General features: G+C 34.0%; 1 protein-coding gene across 5 annotated transcripts in view; it reads left to right on the forward strand.

Moving 5' to 3' along the window:
* The window catches only part of Lar (tyrosine-protein phosphatase Lar), a 992349-nt gene that overhangs the window by 924181 nt on the left and 46563 nt on the right, over positions 1 to 21605 (forward strand). For 3 of the 5 annotated variants that reach the window (XM_073967222.1, XM_073967224.1, XM_073967223.1), the window contains one exon: positions 14159 to 14455. The exons of the other annotated variants lie outside the window; for them this stretch is intronic. In XM_073967222.1, the coding sequence (XP_073823323.1) occupies positions 14159 to 14455 (297 nt within the window). The remainder of the gene's footprint in view (positions 1 to 14158; positions 14456 to 21605) is intronic. 5 annotated transcript variants of the gene reach the window in all.

The following is a 21605-nucleotide window of genomic DNA, read 5'->3' on the forward strand; positions in this document are numbered from 1 at the left end:
AAACTCATCAACTGAATGAACTACAAAGACTACTATTCTGCTTTAACAAAGTTTGCAGCGTTGCTTCTTCAGAGGTAGCTGTGCAAAACACAGCACAGTGTTTATTTACTCTTTGGTCAAAATTCCGAAATTAATTCTGCACTTTACTGCTTCCTTCAGTGTTAATGGCCTAGATTCATAAGTGGTCTTCTTTGGTATCCAAGCATCGAGTTTTTCTTTTCAAATTGTAATCATGTTTTATTTTGCCACTAACCCAATAGTTACCCTACTATTCTTTAGTGGCATTATGAGACTTCTGATCATACTATAGATTTTTATGTGGTCTTCTTTCATATCCAAGTACATATTCTGCGTTAAGGAAGTGACATTTCTTGAGCAGATTCTTGGATAATGCACTGTAAAACGACAGTAGGTGTGTCATGAGTCTTCTTCGTCAGTCGGCGTTGATTTTGCCGCTGACTCCATAGTTGCCCTACTAGTCTTCTTTGGTGTTCAAGCAACTAGTTTTTCAAATTGCAATCGTGTTTCTTTTCAAATTGCAATCGTGTATGAGTTTGTCACCAACCTTATAGTTACCCTACTATTCTTTAATAACATTATGAGACTCCTGACTAATACCATAGATATTTAGGTGGCCTTCCTTCATATCCAAGTACATATTCTGCGTAAATAAAACGACATTTCAGGAGAAGATTCTTGGATAATACGTTGTAAAATATTTTGTTAGGTAATAGTAGGTGGGTCATGAGTCAGTCGCCTTTGATTTTGCCACTGACTCCATAGTTGCCCTACTACACGTTGGTAGCCTTATGAGACTGCTGATTATACGATAGATTTTTAGCGGCATTCTTTGATATCCAACTTTCGAGTCTTTCCACATTTATGACATAAGATTTTGCCACTGGCCCCATAATTGCCCTACTAGTACTTTAGTAGCCTTATGCCACTGACTCCATAGTTGCCCTACTACTATTTTTGTACCATTATGAGACTGCAGATGATACCATAGACTTATTTGGTGGTATTCTTTGATATCCAACTTTCCGTAGGGTTTCTGTTATATGTCCAGCGGGAATCTTTGCTTCTAAAAAGAAACAGTAATATTCTTGGTGCGATTTCTGGGGCATGTCCTTTAAAAACGTCTTTTGTGTTAGCAGTAGGGGATTTATGGGTCTTCCAACTAGTTTTAACCTTGTGTCACAGTTAGCATGTCCTAGAACAACACCATATTCTCCATTGAGGAAAGGACATTTTTTGAGCAGCTTCTTGGATAATACACTGTTAAACGTTTTCAGAGGCAATACATAGTACCTGGGTCATGAGTCTTCATCGTCAGTTGTCGTTGATTTAGCCACTGACTCCATAGTTCCCGTTCTACACTCTGGTGTATGGGACTGCTGATGACACCATTGAGTTTCTGTTATTTCCAGTGGGAATCTTAGCAACTAAAAAGAAACGTTGATATTTTGGGTGATATTTCTGGATAATGCCATTTGGCAACATGTTTTGTGTTGGCAGTAGAGGACTCCTGAACCTTCATCCCCGTTTCCCCTGTGCCAAAGTTAGCATGTCCTAGAACAAACTCCATAATCTGCTTTCAGGGAAGGAGATTTCTTGAGCATATTCTTTGATAATACGCTGTAGAGCATTTTCTGAGGTATTAGTAGGTGGGTCATGAGTCTTCTCCCGGTGTTAGCATATAATCTTCTTACTTCTGGATCAAAACATCTAATGGCATGTGTACATTATCCGCAAATTCTGCACATTTTTTGGGCCAGATTTTGGGATCATGCGCTGTAAAATATTTTGTGTGGTAACAGTAGGTGGTTCATGAGTCTTCCTCATCGTTTTTCCTTTATGTGAAAGATAGCATGCTCTAGAACAATACATGTTTTGCGTTAGCAGTAGAGGACTCCTGCACCTTCGTCCCCGTTTCCCGTGTGCCAAAGTTAGCAAATTAGAACATTTTCTGAAGTATCAGTAGGTGGATCATGAGTCTTCTTCCGGGTGTTTGCATAAAATTGTCTTACTTTTGGATCAAAATATCTGCAAATTTTTGGGCATGTTTCTGAGATCATGCGCTGTAAAATATTTTGTGTGGTAACAGTAGGTGGTTCATGAGTCTTCCTCATCGTGTTTCCTTTATGTGACATTTAGCATGTCCTAGGACAATACAATATACTCCGTTAAAAAAGGTGAGTTCTCCTTCAGAATAATAGGAGTTATGCGTCTTCTTCATCGCTTTCCATAAATAATATTTTATTATGGTGGTTACATTTTCCCACCGTCGAATCAAACTTAGTATGACATTGAACAACTCCACATTTTCTTGGATAATGGATTTTAAAACAATTTCTTCAGTGTCAGTAGGAGGATCATGCGTCATCTTCCTCGTTTTTTTTTTTCATAATAATGTTTCATTGTGGTACCTACGTTTTCTGCATTTTTGTATCAATGTCAGGATTCCTTTTGCTAACTGAAGGTTCAGTGCGAAAAATAGGAAATTTCTTGTGCCGATTCGTTTATCATGGATTTTAAAATATTTTTGTGTTAACAGTAGAGGGTTCACGAGTCTTTTACCTGGGTTTCCAAAAGTGTTTGTCAGTCTCGCAGACATTAATAGGTGTTAGATTTTGCAATCATTTAACGGTATAAAGGATAAACATTATTTGGATAACAGTAGGGTAGGTTTTGCACATCAGTTAGGGAGCTATGGGTCTTCTAGATTTATAAAACTTTCTCTGGCCAGCAGTAGGGTGTTTATGGGTCTTCTACGCGTTTTGCCATCTCGCAGACATTAATAGGTGTTAGATTTTGCAATCATTTAACGGTATAAAGGATAAACATTATTTGGATAACAGTAGGGTAGGTTTTGCACATCAGTTAGGGAGCCATGGGTCTTCTAGATTTATAAAACTTTCTCTGGCCAGCAGTAGGGTGTTTATGGGTCTTCTACGCGTTTTGCCATCATTTTACGGGGATGTTTTTGTCCAAAAGTAGAGCGCTTATGGGTCTTCTATATTTGTAAAACATTTTCTGGTCAAGAATAGGGTGTTTATGGGTCTTCATAATTTCTGCCATAATTTCGTAGTAATATTTTAGCCTAATAGAATGGGTTCATGGGGCTTTTACATTTCTAAAACATTCTCTTGTCAATAGTAGGGTGATTATGGTTCTTCATCGCTTCTCGCCATAATTTCACGAGGAGGTTTTTGCCCATCGGTAAGGGGTTCATGGGTCTTCTAGATTTGTAGAACATTCTCTGTTCAAGAGTAGGGTGTTTATGGGTCTCTTCGCTTTTGTGATTTCCTCCCAAGAGTGGCTTCGTTTTTATGTTGTAAGGTGGAAGTAGCTCTCCAGCTGGCGCCACTTTGCCATGTTTATATCATCCACAAAATCAATAATATTACTATTGCATGGATTAACAATAAAATCCATATAAAAACAACACTCCCAACAAAAATATAAACCCACAAATACTCCAACATATTTACTCCAACAATAAAGAAACATTCCAACACCTTTTATACTTCTTTAAGTTGTTTTTATAAAATTTTTCTTTTAATTTAACTTTTCTGTTAGAAAAAAAACCAAACGTCCGTCCAATTTTTATATAACGAATATCTGAATTTCCAACTGTAACAAACTTCCGAGTTCCAAGCACCTCTTGAAAAAAACCTTATGCACCGATTAGCACCAAAGCAAAACAATAAATTTTCAATCGAAGGCACTTACTGCATGTTTTTTATTGCCGCACCACCACCCTATGTCACATTTTTTTTTTATTTTCTTCTTTTTTTATATATCACTGTTGTAAATATAAATAAATATATTATTATCGCCACTTTTAACTTATATTCACTTAATCCACCAATTCTTCGACATCTACACCGCACATTGTAAAAAAAAATCAATTAATTTATCAACCAACAAGTGCAAAATAAACAAATAGAATCATGAAAATATGGCACCTTTTAGTTGTTTGTGTTTTTTCGGAGTTTTTTCTTTGTGCAAATTTGTTAGCAAAGAAAAATGTGCACCAATAAACAATCACAATGAAAAAAAACATATTTTGATTTGCTTTTATAAAAATATAATTTATTGAAGATCACCTACACCACTACAAATACTTGTGTATATTAGTGCACTGTTAAAATAAATATGTGTTTATTATTATTTTTTTTTTTTTTTTTTTTGTGGTACACTTTTGGTCATATTTTAACTTTTCTATAGACAACCTGTTCGACCTTAATTACGTTCATTATTTGACACAAATTCAATGGAATTGACAACTTAAATAATGTTTTATTAGAACTCTTTTCATATAAATGAGCTCCAAATTATGTTTATTTCTAAAGATTCATAAGATGCGTATATTTCCAAATGTAGACTGACGTTGGTTGCGGGAGTCACCATCAGTAGGGGGTTTATGGGTCTTCTTAACCATTTTGTCGCATTGAGTGGATTTTCCAAGATTGCGTTCCATATTATTGCCAAACTTATGAGGCTCAATTTGTTTCAGATGTGTGTAGATTCTAAAATATTTGCTGTCGAAAGTAGCCTAAAAAAGTGTGCGGATATCACCATCAGTAGGTGGTTTATGGGTCTTCTTCCTCATTTTTTCACATTAAGTAGATTATCCAAGAGTGAGTTCCTTCTTATTGGCAAACTTCTGAGGCACTATTTTTTCCAGATGTATGTAGATTCTAAATGATTTGCTGGCAAAAAGTAGACTCACTAGGTTTGCGAAGTCACCATCAGTAGGGAGTTCATGGGTCATATTGAGTGGATTTTCCAAGAGTGAGTTCCTTGCTATTAGCAAGCTTATGATGCTCCTTTTCCAGATGTGTGTAGATTCTAAAATATTTACTGGCAAAAGGTAGAATCACAAGGTTTGCGGGTATCACCATCAGTAGGGGGTCCATGGATCTTCTTCGGCATTTTGTCATATTGAGTGAATTTTCCAAGAGTGAATTCTTTCTTATTTGGAATCTTGTGAGGTACTAATTTTGCCAGATGTATGTAGATTCTAAAGGATTTGCTGGCAAAAAGTAGACTCCCATGGTTTGCGGGAGTCACCATCAGTAGGGGATCCATGGGTCTTCTTCCTTACTTTGTCATATTGAGTGGATTTTCCAAGAGTGAGTTCCATCTTATTGGCTAACTTGTGAGGCACAATTTTTTCCAGATGTGTGTCGATTCTAACATATTTGCTGCCGAACGTAGTGTGTGGGTATCACCATCAGTAGGTGGCTTATGGGTCTTCTTCCTCATTTTGTCTTATTGGCAAACTTGTGAGGAACAATTTTTTCCAGATGTATGTAGATTCTATATGAGTTGCTGGCAAAAAGTCGACTTAAAAGGTTTGCGGGAGTCACCATCAGTAGGCGGTTTATGGGTCTTCTTCCTCATTTTGTCATATTGATTGGATTTTCTAAGACAGAGTTCCATCTTATTAGCAAATTTGTAAGGCACTATTTTTTACAGATGTATGTAGATTCTAAAAGATTTGGTGACAAATAGAAGACTCACAAGGTTTGCGAGGTCACCATCAGTAGGGGGTTTATGCGTCTTCTTCCCCATATTGTCATATTAAGTGGATTTTCCAAGAATGAGTTCCTTCTTCTTGGCTTCGTCGCTTTTTTCCATTTTTCGTTTTTTCCAAATTGCGTTCGCTTTTATTAGTGAAAAGACTTTTGCCAGATATCCGTCATTCCCTGCAAGGGTCACATTAGCATTAATGTACCAAACATGTTCTGATGATACTGTTGAACATCCATGAATGCTCTCAGCATTATTCGATATATAAATAGTAGGGTCTTCATAAGTCCTCTTCCTGTGTTAGTTTCAATAAGGGGTTATTACAAGCGGAACATCGCTTTCGATATTTGCAAAACTAGACTGAAAATCATTTTTTTCCTGCCATAAGGCAACCACCCCTTTTTTCTATTTCTGACCAAAATTGTACCACACATTCAATTTTTAATTTAAATTTTTTTTTAATTTTTATAAATTTTTTAAATATTTCACCTGAAAGTTTCTTCTTAAACCCCTTTTTTTGGACATTAATTTTAATTAATAAATGCAATGTTTAAGGGAAAAATATTAATTTTTTATCACTTTATCACTTTAATGTGCACTTCCAATTGTTTTTTTCTGTTTTATTACTTTCACTGCTGGTTATTAAACCACCACTCAATCAAGTTTTCACAATTTTTTTCGCTTTTTTTCTGGCACAATTGCACTGCACTTGTTTTTCGTTTTTTCACCAGAAAATTTCATACAAACAATTGCTTGTGTGCGTTTAAGTTTTCCAAATAGTTAATGCAATTAATATTAATAAAAATTTCACTCTTGTTTATGTTTGCTTATTTTTTTCTGATTAAGTAAAAAATATTATTTTACAATTTATCATTTATAGAGGTTGTTGTAACATGCTTGCCACATGTCCTGCTTTCTAGTTGTTTTTGTTTTTCGTTCTGCCCACATGTTGTTATTATTTTTAATATAATGTTATTGTTTTTCAATTACTGCCACCAGTCTGCATAATTAAAAAAGGTGTCACATGTTTTCTGTTTTATATATTTTTTTTAAATGAAAAATAAATGGTTGGGAAAAGGTAGCAATGGGTAGTGTTAGTCCGAATTTGAGACAATTATTAAAAAAATCTTCATAATTATTTTAATAACTTTTCACAACTATTTTAATAATTCTTCACAATTATTTTAATAATTCTTTACAATTATTTTAATAATCTATCATAATTCAATTCTTCATAATGGTAATTATTTCGTTCATCCTAAAAGTATGCACCGCACCTTGAGTAAAAGTTTCATATTCCTCAATGAATTAAAAATGAATTGCTAAAAATAAAAATATCATAATTAAATATCGCCATATGTTGAAATTACATTCATCCTAGAAGTATGCACCACACACTGTGTGAAATTTTCAAATTCGTCAATGTATTAATGAAGAATTGCTAAGAATAATAAATTGCATTTAAAGAGGATAAACTTATATCGACATTTTCCTAGCCACCACATTGGATTTCTAAAGCTGGGTACACATCGTCAGTTTTGAATGACAGCTTTGCTCAAATAATCGGTTGCTTGCTAATGTGGCCGTTCATTTTTGTCATTCATCATGCAAACACAAAATATTTTGTGATTGTTGGACGGTTGGACAGTTATCGATAATTGCAAAAAATTTACATTCAAAACAGGCAATGTGTACAGTACTTAAGTGTAGTCCACTTCCAACAGTTTTTCGATTTTATATCCCATTGCTCCTAATAGTATGCATCACACATGTAATGCATATTTATTTATTTACATAAATACAACACATGCCTCTCAAGCTTCTTATATCCATCAACATACCTTTAAGTGAAAAACTATTTCAAAATATGTTTTATTGCTAATACGTTATAGTATGCAATAGTTTTTATTATTTATTTTTTATTAGTCCAATTTTAAATATTAACCACTTATTCTAATGCTTCCTTGCATTTTAAGTGTTTAGCTTGCCTCCTTTAAGTACATTTAATTTATATATTTTATAAGTTTTTAATAAGTTTTTTTTTTTCTCACATCTATTCCCACCTTTAAGATTATGTGAACAGAAAAAAACAAAATGGTTTATGCAAAAAAACGAAACAAAAAATTGCACTTCTCTTATAAATGTTTGTCCCTCTCAATATAATTTTAAAGTTATAAATACATTACAATATGTTGATTCACACTGTTAAATAATATATATAAATTATATATATTTAAAAGTTATCTATTATTAAATCAACAATGTTCCATAAGTTATAAAAAATAATATTTCACTTGCATGCTGTATATTATTTAATATTTACTTTTTTAATAAATTATTTCAAAAAAAAAAAATTATTTCAATGCACAAATATTTAAAAATTATACAATGTACAATATGTTGCTGTGTTAAATTTGAATTTTCAATTTATTATTCCTTATTTGCCTAATTATTATTCGTTATTACTGTAATTCCAATTATTCTCAACAGCCTAATAGTATGCACCACATATGGAGATTTTGTAAATTGAATAACCTCATGTGGGTTGCAGGAGTAACATTCAGTAGGGGTTCATGGATCTTTTTCCCCATTTTGGCATATTGAGTGGATTCCAAAATTGTTGCTGCAAAAATAGGCTCACCAGGTTGGCCGGAATCACATCAGTAGGTGGTTCATGGTATTTTTCATAATTTTGTCACATTGAGTAGATTTTCCAAGAGTGAGTTTCTTCTTATTGGCAACGTTTTGAGGCTCAATTTTTTCCAGGTGTATATAGATTCTAACAGATTTGCTGGTAAAAACTAGACATACAAGCTTTGCGGGAGTCGCCATCAGTAGGGGGTTCATGGATCTCCTTCCTCACTTTGTCATATTGAGTGGATTTTCCAAGACTGAGTTCCATCTTATTGGCAAACTTGTAAGGCACTATTTTTCCAGATGTATGTAGATTCTAAATGATTTGCTGGCAAAAAGTAGACTCACAAGGTTTGCGGAAATCACCATCAGTAGGGGGTTCATGGATCTTCTTTCTCACTTGTCATATTGAGTATATTTTTCGAGAGTGAGTTCCATGTTATTGACAAACTTGTAAAGCACTATTTTTTCCAGATGTATATAGTTTCTAAAAGATTTGCTGGTAAAAACTAGACTCACAAGCTTTGCGGGAGTCACCATCAGTAGGGGGTTCATGAGTCTCCTTTCTGATTTTGTCATATTGAGTGTGCTTTCAAAGAGTGAGTTCCTTCTTATTGGCAACCTTGTGAGGCTCTATTTTTTCGGATGTATTTAGATTCTAAAATATTTACTGGCTAAAATAGACTCACCAGGTTTGCCGGAATCACATTAGTAGGTGGTTCATGGTCTTCTTCATCATTTTGTCAAATTGAGTAGAATTTCCAAGAGTGAGTTCCTTCTTATTGGCAACCTTTTGAGGCTCTATTTTTTCCAGATGTATATAGATTCTAAAAGATTTGCTGGTAAAAACTAGACTCACAAGCTTTGCGGGTGTCACCATCAGTAGGGGGTTCATGGGTCTCCTTTCTGATTTTGTCATATTAAGTGGGCTTTCAAAGAGTGTGTTCCATCTTATTGGCAAAATTGTGAGGCTGTAATTTTTTACAGATATATGTAGATTCTGAAATATTTGCTTGTAAAAAGTAGACTTACAAGGTTTGGGAGATATAGTTAATTAAAAAAAAACCACGCAAAACTATTTTTAAAAAACACACTTTACATTATATTCTAAATATGTATCAGGTTCTTCAAGAGACGCATCTCGAGAAAAAAAGTTGATAGCCATGCGGGAGTCGAATAAACCACTTCAAAGGAAAGTAAGCAAGCCACCTTATGCATTAGCAGATGACGGAAAAAATAAGGGGTGAGCAGAAGTTCGCATGTTTAATCCAATAAATGGACCAAATTAAATTTGGCAGACATCTTATGAGGTCTCCTATAAAATAGAAGATGCTTTATGGGTTGTGCTACAGAGTAAATGGCGCCTTCTCCATAGACGTCGTATTGGGTCTCCTATAGAATAAAATTATCAAAAAACGCCTAATAAGGTCTTCCATGGGTTTCTTCGATAATACGCTGTAAAACGATTTGTGAGGAAACAGTAGCTGGATTATGTGTCTTCTTCATCGTTTTAGCCCAAAGATGTTTTCTGACAGTTTAATTTTCTGTCTTTAGGATCAAAGTCTAAAGGTTCTTAAACAGAAGCCCTTTCTCCGCAGACTCTGAACATTTTTTGGACACTGGGTTTCTTGGATAATACGCTATAAAGCGATTTGTGAGGAAACAGTAGGTGCATTATGTGTCTTATTCCTCGTTTTAGCCTAAAGATGTTTTCTGGCGGTTTCATTTTCTGTCTTTTGGATCAAAGTCTAGAGGTTCTAGAACAGAAGCACTTTCTCCGCAGACTCTGAACATTGTTTGGGCGCTGTAAACCATGTTGTGTAGTAACAGTAGGTGGTTTATGAGTCTTCTTCATCGATTTTTCCTAATAATGTTCCAAAGTTGGTTTAGAGTAAGGATTCCCTAGGATAACTGCACAATCTGGGTGAAAAATATGATGCTTCTTGTGCTGGTTCTTGAATCCATAGGATTTTTGTGTCAACAGTAGGAGGTCATGAGTTTTCTTCCCGCTTTTAGCCAATATCATGAGTCTTCCTAATTTCGCCATAATATTTCTTATAATTGGTGTGTTGTTTATTTGAGAGAAAGCGTGGGCTCATCAGAATTAATCGAAGTTAGATGTAGCTTTTATTGAGTTTTGGTTGAAATTAGGAAGGACAACTTCACATCCTAGTAATAGTAGGGAATTCATGAGTCTTCTTTCCCGTCTTGTATTTATTCTCAATCCTATGTACGTTCTGTATGGAGAAGTATATCCTATAGAATAAAAGAGTTTCTTGGATAATACAATGTAAAATGTTTTGTGATGTAACAGTAGGTGGGTCATGAGTCTTCTTTCTAGTATTAGCCTTAATTTTCTGACTTCCTAAAGTTAATATGTCCTAGGACATTTCTCTGGCGGATGTAACAGTAGGTGGGTCATGAGTCTTCTTTCTAGTATTAGCCTTAATTTTCTGACTTCCTAAAGTTAATATGTCCTAGGACATTTCTCTGGCGGATTCTGAGATCATGCACTGCAAAACGTTTTGTGCGGTAACAGTAGGTGGATCATGAGTTTTCTTCCTCGTTTTTTCCAGAATAATGTTTCACTGTTGTACCTACGTTTTCTGAAATTTGGATCAAAGTCAGGATACCCTAGGACAACTGAACATTCTGTGTGACTAATGGGACATTTCTTGTGCACGTTCTTGAGTCATGGGGGTTTTTGTGGTTCATGAGGTGGGTCATTAGTCTTCTTCCTCGTGTTAGCTTAAAAATGTTTCCTATGTAGGCTTAATTTTCTAACTTTTGGATTAAAGTTAAAATGTCCCAGGACAAGTGCACATTCTCCGCAGACTCTGCATATTTTTGACGCATAGTAAAAGTTTTGTTTGGTAATAGTTCATGAGTCTTCTTCCGCAGTTTTCCCATAATAATGATTCATTGTAGTCAGGATTTCCTAGGATAACTGAACATTCTGTGTAAAACAATAGGATATTTCTTTTGCAGTTTCTTGAATCATGAGGTTTGAAACGTTTTATGTCAATTATAGGAGGTTCTTGAGGCTACTTGAATAAAAGTTCAGACAAGTGCACATTCTCCGAAGACTCTGCACATCTCCTGGGCAATGTAAAACTTTTTGTTAGGTAACAGTAGGTGACTCATGGGTCTTCTTCATCGTTTTTTTATTATAATGGTACCTACGCTTTTTGAAATGTATATGAAAATTCTGTGTGAAAAATTGAACACATCTGGTGCTGGTTCTTGAATAATGTGGTTTAAATCAGTTTGTGAGGTAACAGTAGGTGGATCATGAGTCTTAATCCCGGTTTTGCCATGATCATGAGTCCTCCTAGTTTTGTCATAAATCAACTGGGCTCAGGATTCCAGGGATAACAGAATATAATGTATAAAAAATAGAACATTTCATGTGCAGGTTCTTGAGTCATTGGTTTTTAAAAGTTTTGTGTCAGCAGTAGGAGATTCATGATTTTTCTTCCCGATTTTGTCAAGAACATGAGTCTTCCTAGTTGTGTCATAATAGTTTTTTTCAATAGATGTGTTCCTTATTTTGGTGAAAGTGGCGGTTTTAAACGCTTTGTATCGGCAGTAGGAGGTTCATGGATTTTTTTCTGATTTTTGCATGATCTTTTTGTCAGTAGGAGGTTAATGAGTCTTCTTCCCGATTTTGTCATGATCATTAGTCTTCCTAGTTTTGTCATAATAGTTTTTTTTTTTAACAGATGTGTTCCTTTTTTTGGTGAAAGTGACGGTTTTAAAAGCTTTGTATCGGCAGTTCATGTATCGTTGTTTCCGATTTTTGCATGATCATGTGTCTGCCTAGTTTTGTCATAACGCAATTTTTACGTGATGTGTTTCTTATTTTTGCAAAGGAGTGGTCTCATTAGCATTTATCGAAGTTAAATGTAGCTTTCCTGTGCCACCAACTACCGCATGGTTGCAGCCGACTTTTTCAATTGTTTTCTGTTATCGATTGTTTGATTTTAAATACTGAATTTTTCGATTTTTGGATCAAATTAGGTAGGACTTCGCATCCTCGTAATAGTAGGGAGTTCATGAGTCTTCTTTCTCGACTTGTTATTTTTTCGAAACGTTTAGTGAGGTACTAGTACTTGGGATGTGAGTCTTCTTTCTCGTATTAGCCTACAAATGCTTCCTCAAGGGGCTAAATTTTCATACTTTTGGATCAATGTTAAAATGTCCTATGACCAGTGCACATTTTCCTTATAATCTGGACATTTATCGGGCGCTTTAAAACGTTTTGTGAAGTAACAGCAGGTGGGTCAAGAGTCTTCTTCCCGGTTTTGCTAAGGTCATTAGTCTTCCTAGTTTTGTCATAATAAAAATTAAAAATAGTAAAATTAAAATTAATTAAATGGTGTACTCCTTACTTTGGTTTTGATCTTATTCTGTTATCGGTTGTTTCGTTGCCAATACTACTTTTGGATGAAATTAGGAAGGTCAACTTAACATTGTCGTAATAGTATGGAGTTCATGAATCTTCTTCCTCGGCTTGTCTTTATTTTAAAACCTTCACTGATAAGTCTATTAAACACTGCTAGTTAAATTGTTGTACAGTACCTAAGATCCGTGACTGTACGCTGTTACATTATACTAGCAGAAATATGACTGGCTACACTTACAATTGAATAGCCAGTTTTGAAACCAAATTTTAAAGAGTCAGATCATAGCCGTAGTTGGCAATTTATCCATTAATTGATTGCTAACACCAAAAGGTTGCATAGCCAATTTTTAAACCGCTTCTTTGAACGATGAATTATTACACATAATGAAATACAGATGGCGCACCACTCGGTTTTCATAGAAATACAGTACAAATAGCGATTCTAGGTTTGAGTATAAATATGTATTATTTTAAGTTTTTTTGCGTTGGGAAATCATATATGTCATATATGTTTTTTGAATAATTGCAAAAAAGTTTTAAAACTGCAATTGCCCATTTACTTATTTTTTTTATTTTGAAAGAACGTTAAATAGAATTTTAATTTTTATTTAAAAAGTATTTGTATTGTTTCTTTCAAGCTTCCTTTTTTATTATTTATTTCTGCTTCATAAAAATTAAATATTTAATTGTGATGCTCGAATATTGATATCTACTGCATGTTTAAAATATGTTAAAGTTTTCGAAAAATATTGAATATTTTTTTCTCATTTTCGTTTCAAAAACGTTTTCGTGTTTATAACCACTAACAATTTATATACAAAATATATATTTTTTTCTTAAAAATGTTTTAAAATTAATATTCTTACAACAAAAACTCAACTCTAAGAATCTTAACCAATAAAATATGCATACAAAATTCATTTGAAACAAACAACAATAAGAAGATGAAGAAAAAGAAAATCGTAACGATGATATTTTGATTGGTCTTGGAATGTAACAAAAATAACCAAAAAAAAAAAACAAATATTCCGCAGATTTATAACTTGACAAATTTTTTGCATAAACCATTGGTACTATATATATTTTGTTTAATGTTATAATTTGTCTTTTAAAATTCATTTGCAGTTTTCATTTGTTAAAATTATTACTTCATTTTGTGTTTTTTCGTTTCTGTTTTTTGTTTCTTTTCATATCGCTTTTGGTTGTAAACTACCTGCCCCATATGAAAACTTATGATTTATTTGGACTTACAAAAAAATATATTTATAACCAACAACAACAACAAAACTATTTTTGCTGATGCTGTTAACTTTTTGTTTTAATTGAAACGCTACAACAAACAAAAATCCAACTATAATTAATTTGTTTCATACACATTAATGTGGCTATTTAAAAATCAAACTTCATCAAATCATCATCAATATTTTTGCTTTGGAAAATTGTTTTCCAAAACGAAAAATCCCATTACCGTAACGTAAATAAAAAAAATACAAACCCACTACCAAATCAAAACAAAAATAAAAATGCTATCATCACAAACACACATTGCAATTCCCGTTCCAATTTTGTTGTCTGTAGTACCAGGTGCCCCACCACGCAATATCACTGCCAAAGCCACTAGCCCCACAACAATTGCCGTCAATTGGTCACCACCGCCCGAGGAACGTTCAAATGGCCGTATTATATATTACAAGGTATTCTATGTGGAAGTTGGTCGTACCGACAATGAGGCCACCATTACCACATTGAATGACACCCGCATTTTATTGGATGAGTTGAAGCGTTGGACCGAATATAAGATATGGGTGTTGGCCGGTACATCCGTTGGTGATGGACCGCGTTCACACCCAATTATTGTGCGCACCCATGAAGATGGTATGTATAATTTTTTAGCATTAAAAAAATATTACATAATTTTCTTGTTTTTCAATTCCCAAATTTTTTAGTTTTTTTTTTTTTAAGGAAGACATAGATTTTTTGGGGCAATAAAAATGGGTTATGTTTGGCATAATTAACTACTTACCTTGTGTAGGTACTGTAGAGATAATAATGTTGAACTTGGCAGCATTTTTCTGTACCTAAAATATAAAAAATTTGATTATATACATTTTAAAGAAAAAAATAAATATGTATCAAAATTTTCAAGAAATATAATTAAGCCAATATAAATGTCATTGAAATTTTAGAATAAATTAAATACCTCAGTCTAGAATTTATGGAAAAACTCACATAGTCTCTATAAAAATCTATGTTTCCCTATGAAAAATTTGTTTGGTAATTTTTTTAATTAAATAATAAAATTTAAGTTTTTAAAATTGTTCATTATATTATTTTTTTTTTAATTCATAAACATTTATTTCAATATCTTAAAATTTTAATTTTTTACAAATAATTTATTTTTCATTTTGAATAATAACCTTCATTTCTTCACCAAGAAAAAAGGCAATATATACAATAATCGATTTTTGAATTTTGATTATCGTTTTTCGAAAAAAAGCTAAAAACGAAAACGTCAACCAGCAGCATTTATAAAAAAACAATTTTTGGATATAAAAACAAATTAATATTTTTGAATATCAAATATGATTTTCTTGTTCTATTCTTTTTTCCTATATATAATCAAAAATACAGGTCCATATAAAAATATATATACAATAATGTTGACAAATATATTTTTGAAGTCAACTGTATATTCCACAAAAAAAAAAAACTATTTACTCCTTAAACCAATTTTAAAAATTATTATTTTTTTAGTTCCAAGTAATTTTTATTCATGGTTTCTTTTTTATGATTTTTGTAAATTTGTTGGTACAGTACTTTAATTTTTTGTTTGAGACACCGAAGCTTTGCGGCATTTTGAATTTAAAACTAAGTTAGTACACAAACCCGAGATGTTGCCAGATCTCAGTATTGTTGCCAATTTAGCTCTCAATTGATTGGCAATACCTAAAATGTTTATAACCAGTTTTTAAACCGTTTTGTCCATCGTTGGATGGAATATTTTTAAATAATACCCTGTTTCACTATGTCGAACAAAAATGAAAATGAAAGAAAAACTACTAAACTCGTGTGTGATTTTTTAAATTTTGTGGTTGTTTTAAAGCAAACACAAAGTCAATATTGCCATGAAAACCAAAGTTTAGGTGTTTTTTGTTCGCAATGATTTTCTTTCGACATAGTGAAACAGGTCCTAAGGCAATGGTAAAAAATCTTCGAATTATTGAAACTACACTAATAAGCAATCCTAAAATAAGTCTTTTAATCTTCAAATAGTAAATTTTAGCAGAACATCCACCCTTGGTCGTTTTTTTATTTGATAGTACTCTCTCCATTTTATCCTTCTAGTCGTTCCAACAAAAACATATTTAATTATTCAGATCAACCTACCTGACCCCAAGAGAGGGTTCAGTCATGACCGAAATCTTCACTATTGATGCCCATTTTGTGCGCATCTGCTTTCTCCCATGTAATTTGAAGCCAGGACATTGTTACAGTTGAGGAGATACGTCCCGGCTTAAAGGGGTTCCTCTTCTTCCCTCGTTTGAGATGGTTAGAACCGTTTCACGCAAATCAACTATTGGTCCTAAATTATATTTTTATACAAAATATATAACTTTAGTGATGAGTTTCAAGACAAAAATGAATGAACTTTGATAGAACAAGCTTCTGTGGTTTCCAGAGGTTCCAACTCATAAAGCTAAGTTGAAAATGTAGTCAATACATTGACCTACAGTGCCCACTGCTTCCTGCTGCTAGGATCATGAAAAACATGTGCAACGCACACCGTGGCGTCTTTCAACCACGATTTGTCCAAAGAGGTTGAAAGTGATACCTGCAACCTTAACAATTTCTATCTGGCCGTCAACATTTTTGCTCACAGAAACCTCAATACCGCAGCGTTGGCATTTATTTAATTTGAGCTGAGATAGCGTCTGAAGTGTTGATATTGGATTTGTAATCATTTTTACCCTACACCGTATCCAAAAGGTTGTTTAGGTTGCGTCCCCCTAATGCTACTCCGAGATAGAAATACATTAGTGTGCAGAACATTATGAGATTAGTTCATGTACTTTTACCCGGGTTCTTAACATTGGTACTGATAAAGTCTGCATGTAGACCTCGGACCATTAGAAATCACCATCACTGCAATATAGTAGGTGGGTATTGCAGGAGCTGATGAAATGATAGTCTAGCCTCGAAACAAGAAACAGCAATGTGACAAAAGACCTCAGATCCGATTCACTACCAATATAGTAGGTGGGTACTGCAGAAACTGGCAGCTGTTTCTTGATAACAAAAAACAGTGAAGTGGACGTTAGAAATAACAGGCACTCCAATGCGGTAGGTGGGTATTGCAGGAGCTTATGAAATGCTCATCAAGCCTCGAAACCAGAACAGCAATGTGACAAAAGACCTCAGATCCGCTTCATTACCAATATAGTAGGTGGGTACTGCTGAAACTGGCCGCTTTTCCTCGATAACCCAAAGCAGTGAAGTGGACATTATAAATCACCTTCATTCCGATGTAGTAAGAGGGTATTGCAGGAGCTGATGAAATGATCATCTAGCCTCGAAATCAGAAACAGCAATGTGACAAAAGACCTCAGATCCGCTTCACTATCAATATAGTAGGTGGGTACTGCAGAAATTGCCCGCTTTTCCTCGATAACCAAAAGCACTGAAGTGGTCTTAAAAGTCCAATGCGGTAGGTGGGTATTTCAGGAGCTGATGAAATGATCATCGAGCCTCGAAACCAGAAACAGCAATGTGACAAAAGACTACAGATCCGCTTCACGCCAACTTAGTAGGTGGTTAATGCAGGAACTGGCCGCCTTGTCACGATTATAAAAAAAGTGATGTGCCAAAACTGCGGATCTCTTGCCATGACGGTTTACATCATGTAGGCTTGATTGCAGACTTTAGATCGGCTTAACTCCAATATAGTAGATCGGTATTGCAGGAACTGGCCGTCTTGTCTCGATAACCAAAAACGGTGAAGTGATTGTCATCAAACTTTCCGTTTCTCCAAAGTAGGAGCTATCGAGCTTTCCATCTTACCGCAACTATACTGGCCAGTTTTACTTTACTCCAATATAGTGGGTGGTTAATGGAGGAACTAGAACTTTCCCTTACGCCAATGTAATAATAACTCTGGTGGGTAGATTTCGTTTGCGCTGCTATCATGTAGAATGTCAAGCAGCTCCTGATCAAATTTTTCGGACTAAATTGGTTTCTCTACTTCATACACAGTAGGTGGGTAAGGGAGAAACCAGAGCTTTCCTTTATATTATTGTAGTAGACGGATAACGAAGGTACTATCGAACTAAGCACCTTCTTCAATAAAGTAAGTGGGTAATGGAGAAACTAAAGCTTTCCTAGACGCCAACGTCTGCGCTGTTATCACGTAGAATGCCAAGCAGCTCTTGATTCGGACCATAGAGATTTCTTTTACCTCCTATACAGTAGGTGGGTAATGGAAAAACCAGAGATTTCCTGTATATCAATGTAGTAGATGGGTAATGAAGGAACTATCGGCTCTTGATCAAATGTTTGTGATAATATTTACTTTAGGTGGGTAATAGAGGAACTATGAAACGAGCCACTTTACCGCAACTACTTTGGTCAATCGCTTATCCGGCAGGTTTTATCTGCGCTGGTATCGAGTAGGAAGTACAGAAACTTTAAACTATGCCAAGCAGCTATTGATCAAATATTTCGGACCATACCGATTTAATTTACTTCCTATACAGTAGGAGGGTAGTGGAGAAGCCAGAGATTTCCTTTATATCAATGTAGTAGGTGGGTAATGAAGGAACTGTCGATCTAGTTATCTTACTGCGGCTGTCCTGTTCAATTGCTTACCCAGTGGATAGCATGTGTGCTGTAATATAGTTTTCTTTTACTGCAATATAGTAGGAGGGGTATACAGCAACTACAGACTTTATTTATACCAATGTAGTCAACAGCTGTTGAACATATTTCATTTAATCCAATACAGTAGGTGGGTAATAGTGAAACTATGGAACGAGCCAATTTATCGCAATTACTTTGGTCAGTCTCTTATCTAGCCGGTTTCATCTGTGTTAGTATAGTGTATGACGCTAAGAAGCTATTAAATAGGCCAATAAGCTCTTGATCAAATGTTTTAGACCTTAACGATTTCCTTTACTTTCTATACAGTAGGTGGATAATGGAGAAACTAGAGATTTCCTTTATATCAATGTAGTAGGTGAGTAATGAAGGAACTTTCGAACTAGGCACCTACCGAAACGTTTGATGTTTATTCGGCGGATTTCGTATGTACTGGTGTCATAGGGGAGTTAAAACTCCGGATCAAACATCTCGTACCATATATTTTCTTTACTGCAATATGGTAGGAGGGTAATGAAGGAACCTCCGATTTTATTTGTACCAATGTAGTAAACACTTATTGATCAAATGTTTCGGATCATATTTCCTTTAATCCAATACAGTAGCTTGGTAATAGAGGAAACTATGGAACAAGCCATTTCACCGCAACTACTTTGGTCAGTCGCTTTTCCGGCAGATTTCATCTGCGCTGTGGGAGGTAAAGAATCTATTAGTCTATTGTCTCGGGTCATAGCGATTTCCTCCACAGATTGTTTTCCCTTTATTACTCCACTTGGAAACATGGGGCTTCTATAATACATTGCAATGTTACTCTATCTTGCCATACTGAAAATAGTAGGTGGAAATGGGAAATAGTTTTCCTTTATTGTAATAGAACGAGGCACTTTACTATGGAACGAGCCAATTTACCAGTACTACTAAAGTCAGGCTGTCCTGATCAGTTCGTCTGTGCTGGTATCATGTAGTAGGTAAATAAAATATTAGTCAATTATTTCTTTCCGGCAATAGCTTCCAACGTCTTGATATTTTTTGTCGCCGTATAATTTCATTTTGTTAATTTGAAATAATATTTGTGTAAATTCAATGAAGTGAAACTTTATGAGTTCAGATTTAAATTATTATTAGTAATTTTTCTTTGATGATTTCCCAATTCTATTTCTCATATTTCAGTTCGATTTTGTTTATTCATTAAATTAAAAATATATTTTCAGTGTTTATGGTCTTTACAAAAAAACTGTTGGCAAAACTCTTTGTGATTTAATTCTTATTTTCATGTTTTAGTTTATCACACAATTATGGAAATGACTATTGACGAGTTTTGTCCATTTGATTTGTATATTTTTTATTCAATTAATTTCCATTAACATTTATTTTTGTTTATGAAATTGTGTTTATTACATAAGTTTTTTGTTTTACTAAAAAGCACAAAATATGATAAACAACAAGAACAAAAGCTCTAAACTGAAGTGAAAATAATAAAACATACAAATTGGCACCTGATATTTGCATATTTTTTGGTCAAATGACATGTAAACTAGACAAGTTTTAATTTTGTTGAACAAAAAAAAAAAGATACTGCAATTTTGTACTAATTTAGGGTTTGATTTTTGTTTTACGTTAATATTTGTTTTTGCACAAAGGCATAAAATGACGTACTACTTTTTTGAATTGTCAAAGCACCCAAAACAAAAAGAAAAACCTTGACAAAAATGCATTTTTATCAATTCAATTTTTTTCTATTGATATATAAATGGAAAATATGTTAAATTGCTATATTTTTTAATATAATAATAATTATTATATAATGCACTATTTTTGTGGTACTTCCAAATAAAGCACCAACATATTTTTTTAACTTTATATAGTTTTAAGTTTTTTCTTTCACTAAAAATAAGTTACATATACACATTCTATAATGATTATAAAATGCTACCCTCTTTTTTAACTAGATGTATGACAAAATCAAATTTTTAACATCATTTTGTCAATAATTTTGTATTGCATGCTCGCTCTATTGTGACCTTTTTTTTTTTTGAATCCTGAAAAGCATCAGAATTGCATGAAATAAATTTTAATAATACAATTTACATTTGAAATACGTGATTTTTTTAAGCACAGGACCTTTAATATGGGACATTAATTATATTATGGTTATCGAAAAAGAAGATTGTTCTCAGTAAGTCCTCCATTTAGTTTGTGCTTGCTGAGTTTTTAAGATTCTATCTAATTCGTTGGGCAATGAGTCATTTGTAATTAGTAGTAGTGGGGAAATGCCATATAGCAAAGGCACCTACCTCATAAGTGCGGACTGATAATGATAGGTGCTAGTCTTTGGTTTACGGATTGGATGAAGGTAACTAGAGTTGCCAGAACCAGTTATTGGTAATTGATAATATTTCAATGATGTAGCAAAGCCAACTACCTCACAAGTGCCCAATTATAACGATTTGTATATGGTTAATGGATTGGATAATGGTAAATAAGAGTTGCCAATCAATGATCAGATATACAACCACAACAACCAGCATGGCTCTCAACCTAATGTTATGATTCACATACCGACCTGTAGGAGTTTACATATTGTCAATCAATGCTAACTGTACACACCTGTAAATACGTAGATTCGAAAACAACTGTACAGGCAGTGGAGAAACTAGTTCTTTCCTTCAAACCAATGTAACGCTAACTCCGGTCCGTCGCTTTTGACTGCGCTGATATCATGTAGCATGCCAGGCAGCTTTTGATCAAATGTTTCGGACCATAAAGATTTCATTTACTTCATATGCATTCGGTGGGTAATGAAGAAACCAGGGATTTCTTATATATCCGTGTAGTAGGTGGGTAATGGAGGAACTCCAGATTTTATTTGTGCCAATGTAGTAAACATCTTTTGATCAAATGTTATAGATCATATTTCCATTAATCCAAAACAATAGGTGGGTAATAAAGGAACTATGGAACGACCCACATTACCGAAACTACTTTGGTCAGTCGCGTATCAAGCGGGTTTCATCTGCGCTGGTATCGTGTAGGAGGAAACGAAATTATTAGACTATTGTCTCGGGCGATAAAGACTTTTCGTTCACTGCAAATAGTAAGTGGCAAATGGTGGAATTGTCGAAGTGGACAGATTTCCTTTATTCCAATATAGTGA

The sequence above is a fragment of the Musca autumnalis genome, unplaced genomic scaffold (genome assembly GCF_047663935.1).
Source record: "Musca autumnalis isolate F117 unplaced genomic scaffold, ASM4766393v1 scaffold_2, whole genome shotgun sequence".
NCBI lineage: Eukaryota > Metazoa > Arthropoda > Insecta > Diptera > Muscidae > Musca > Musca autumnalis.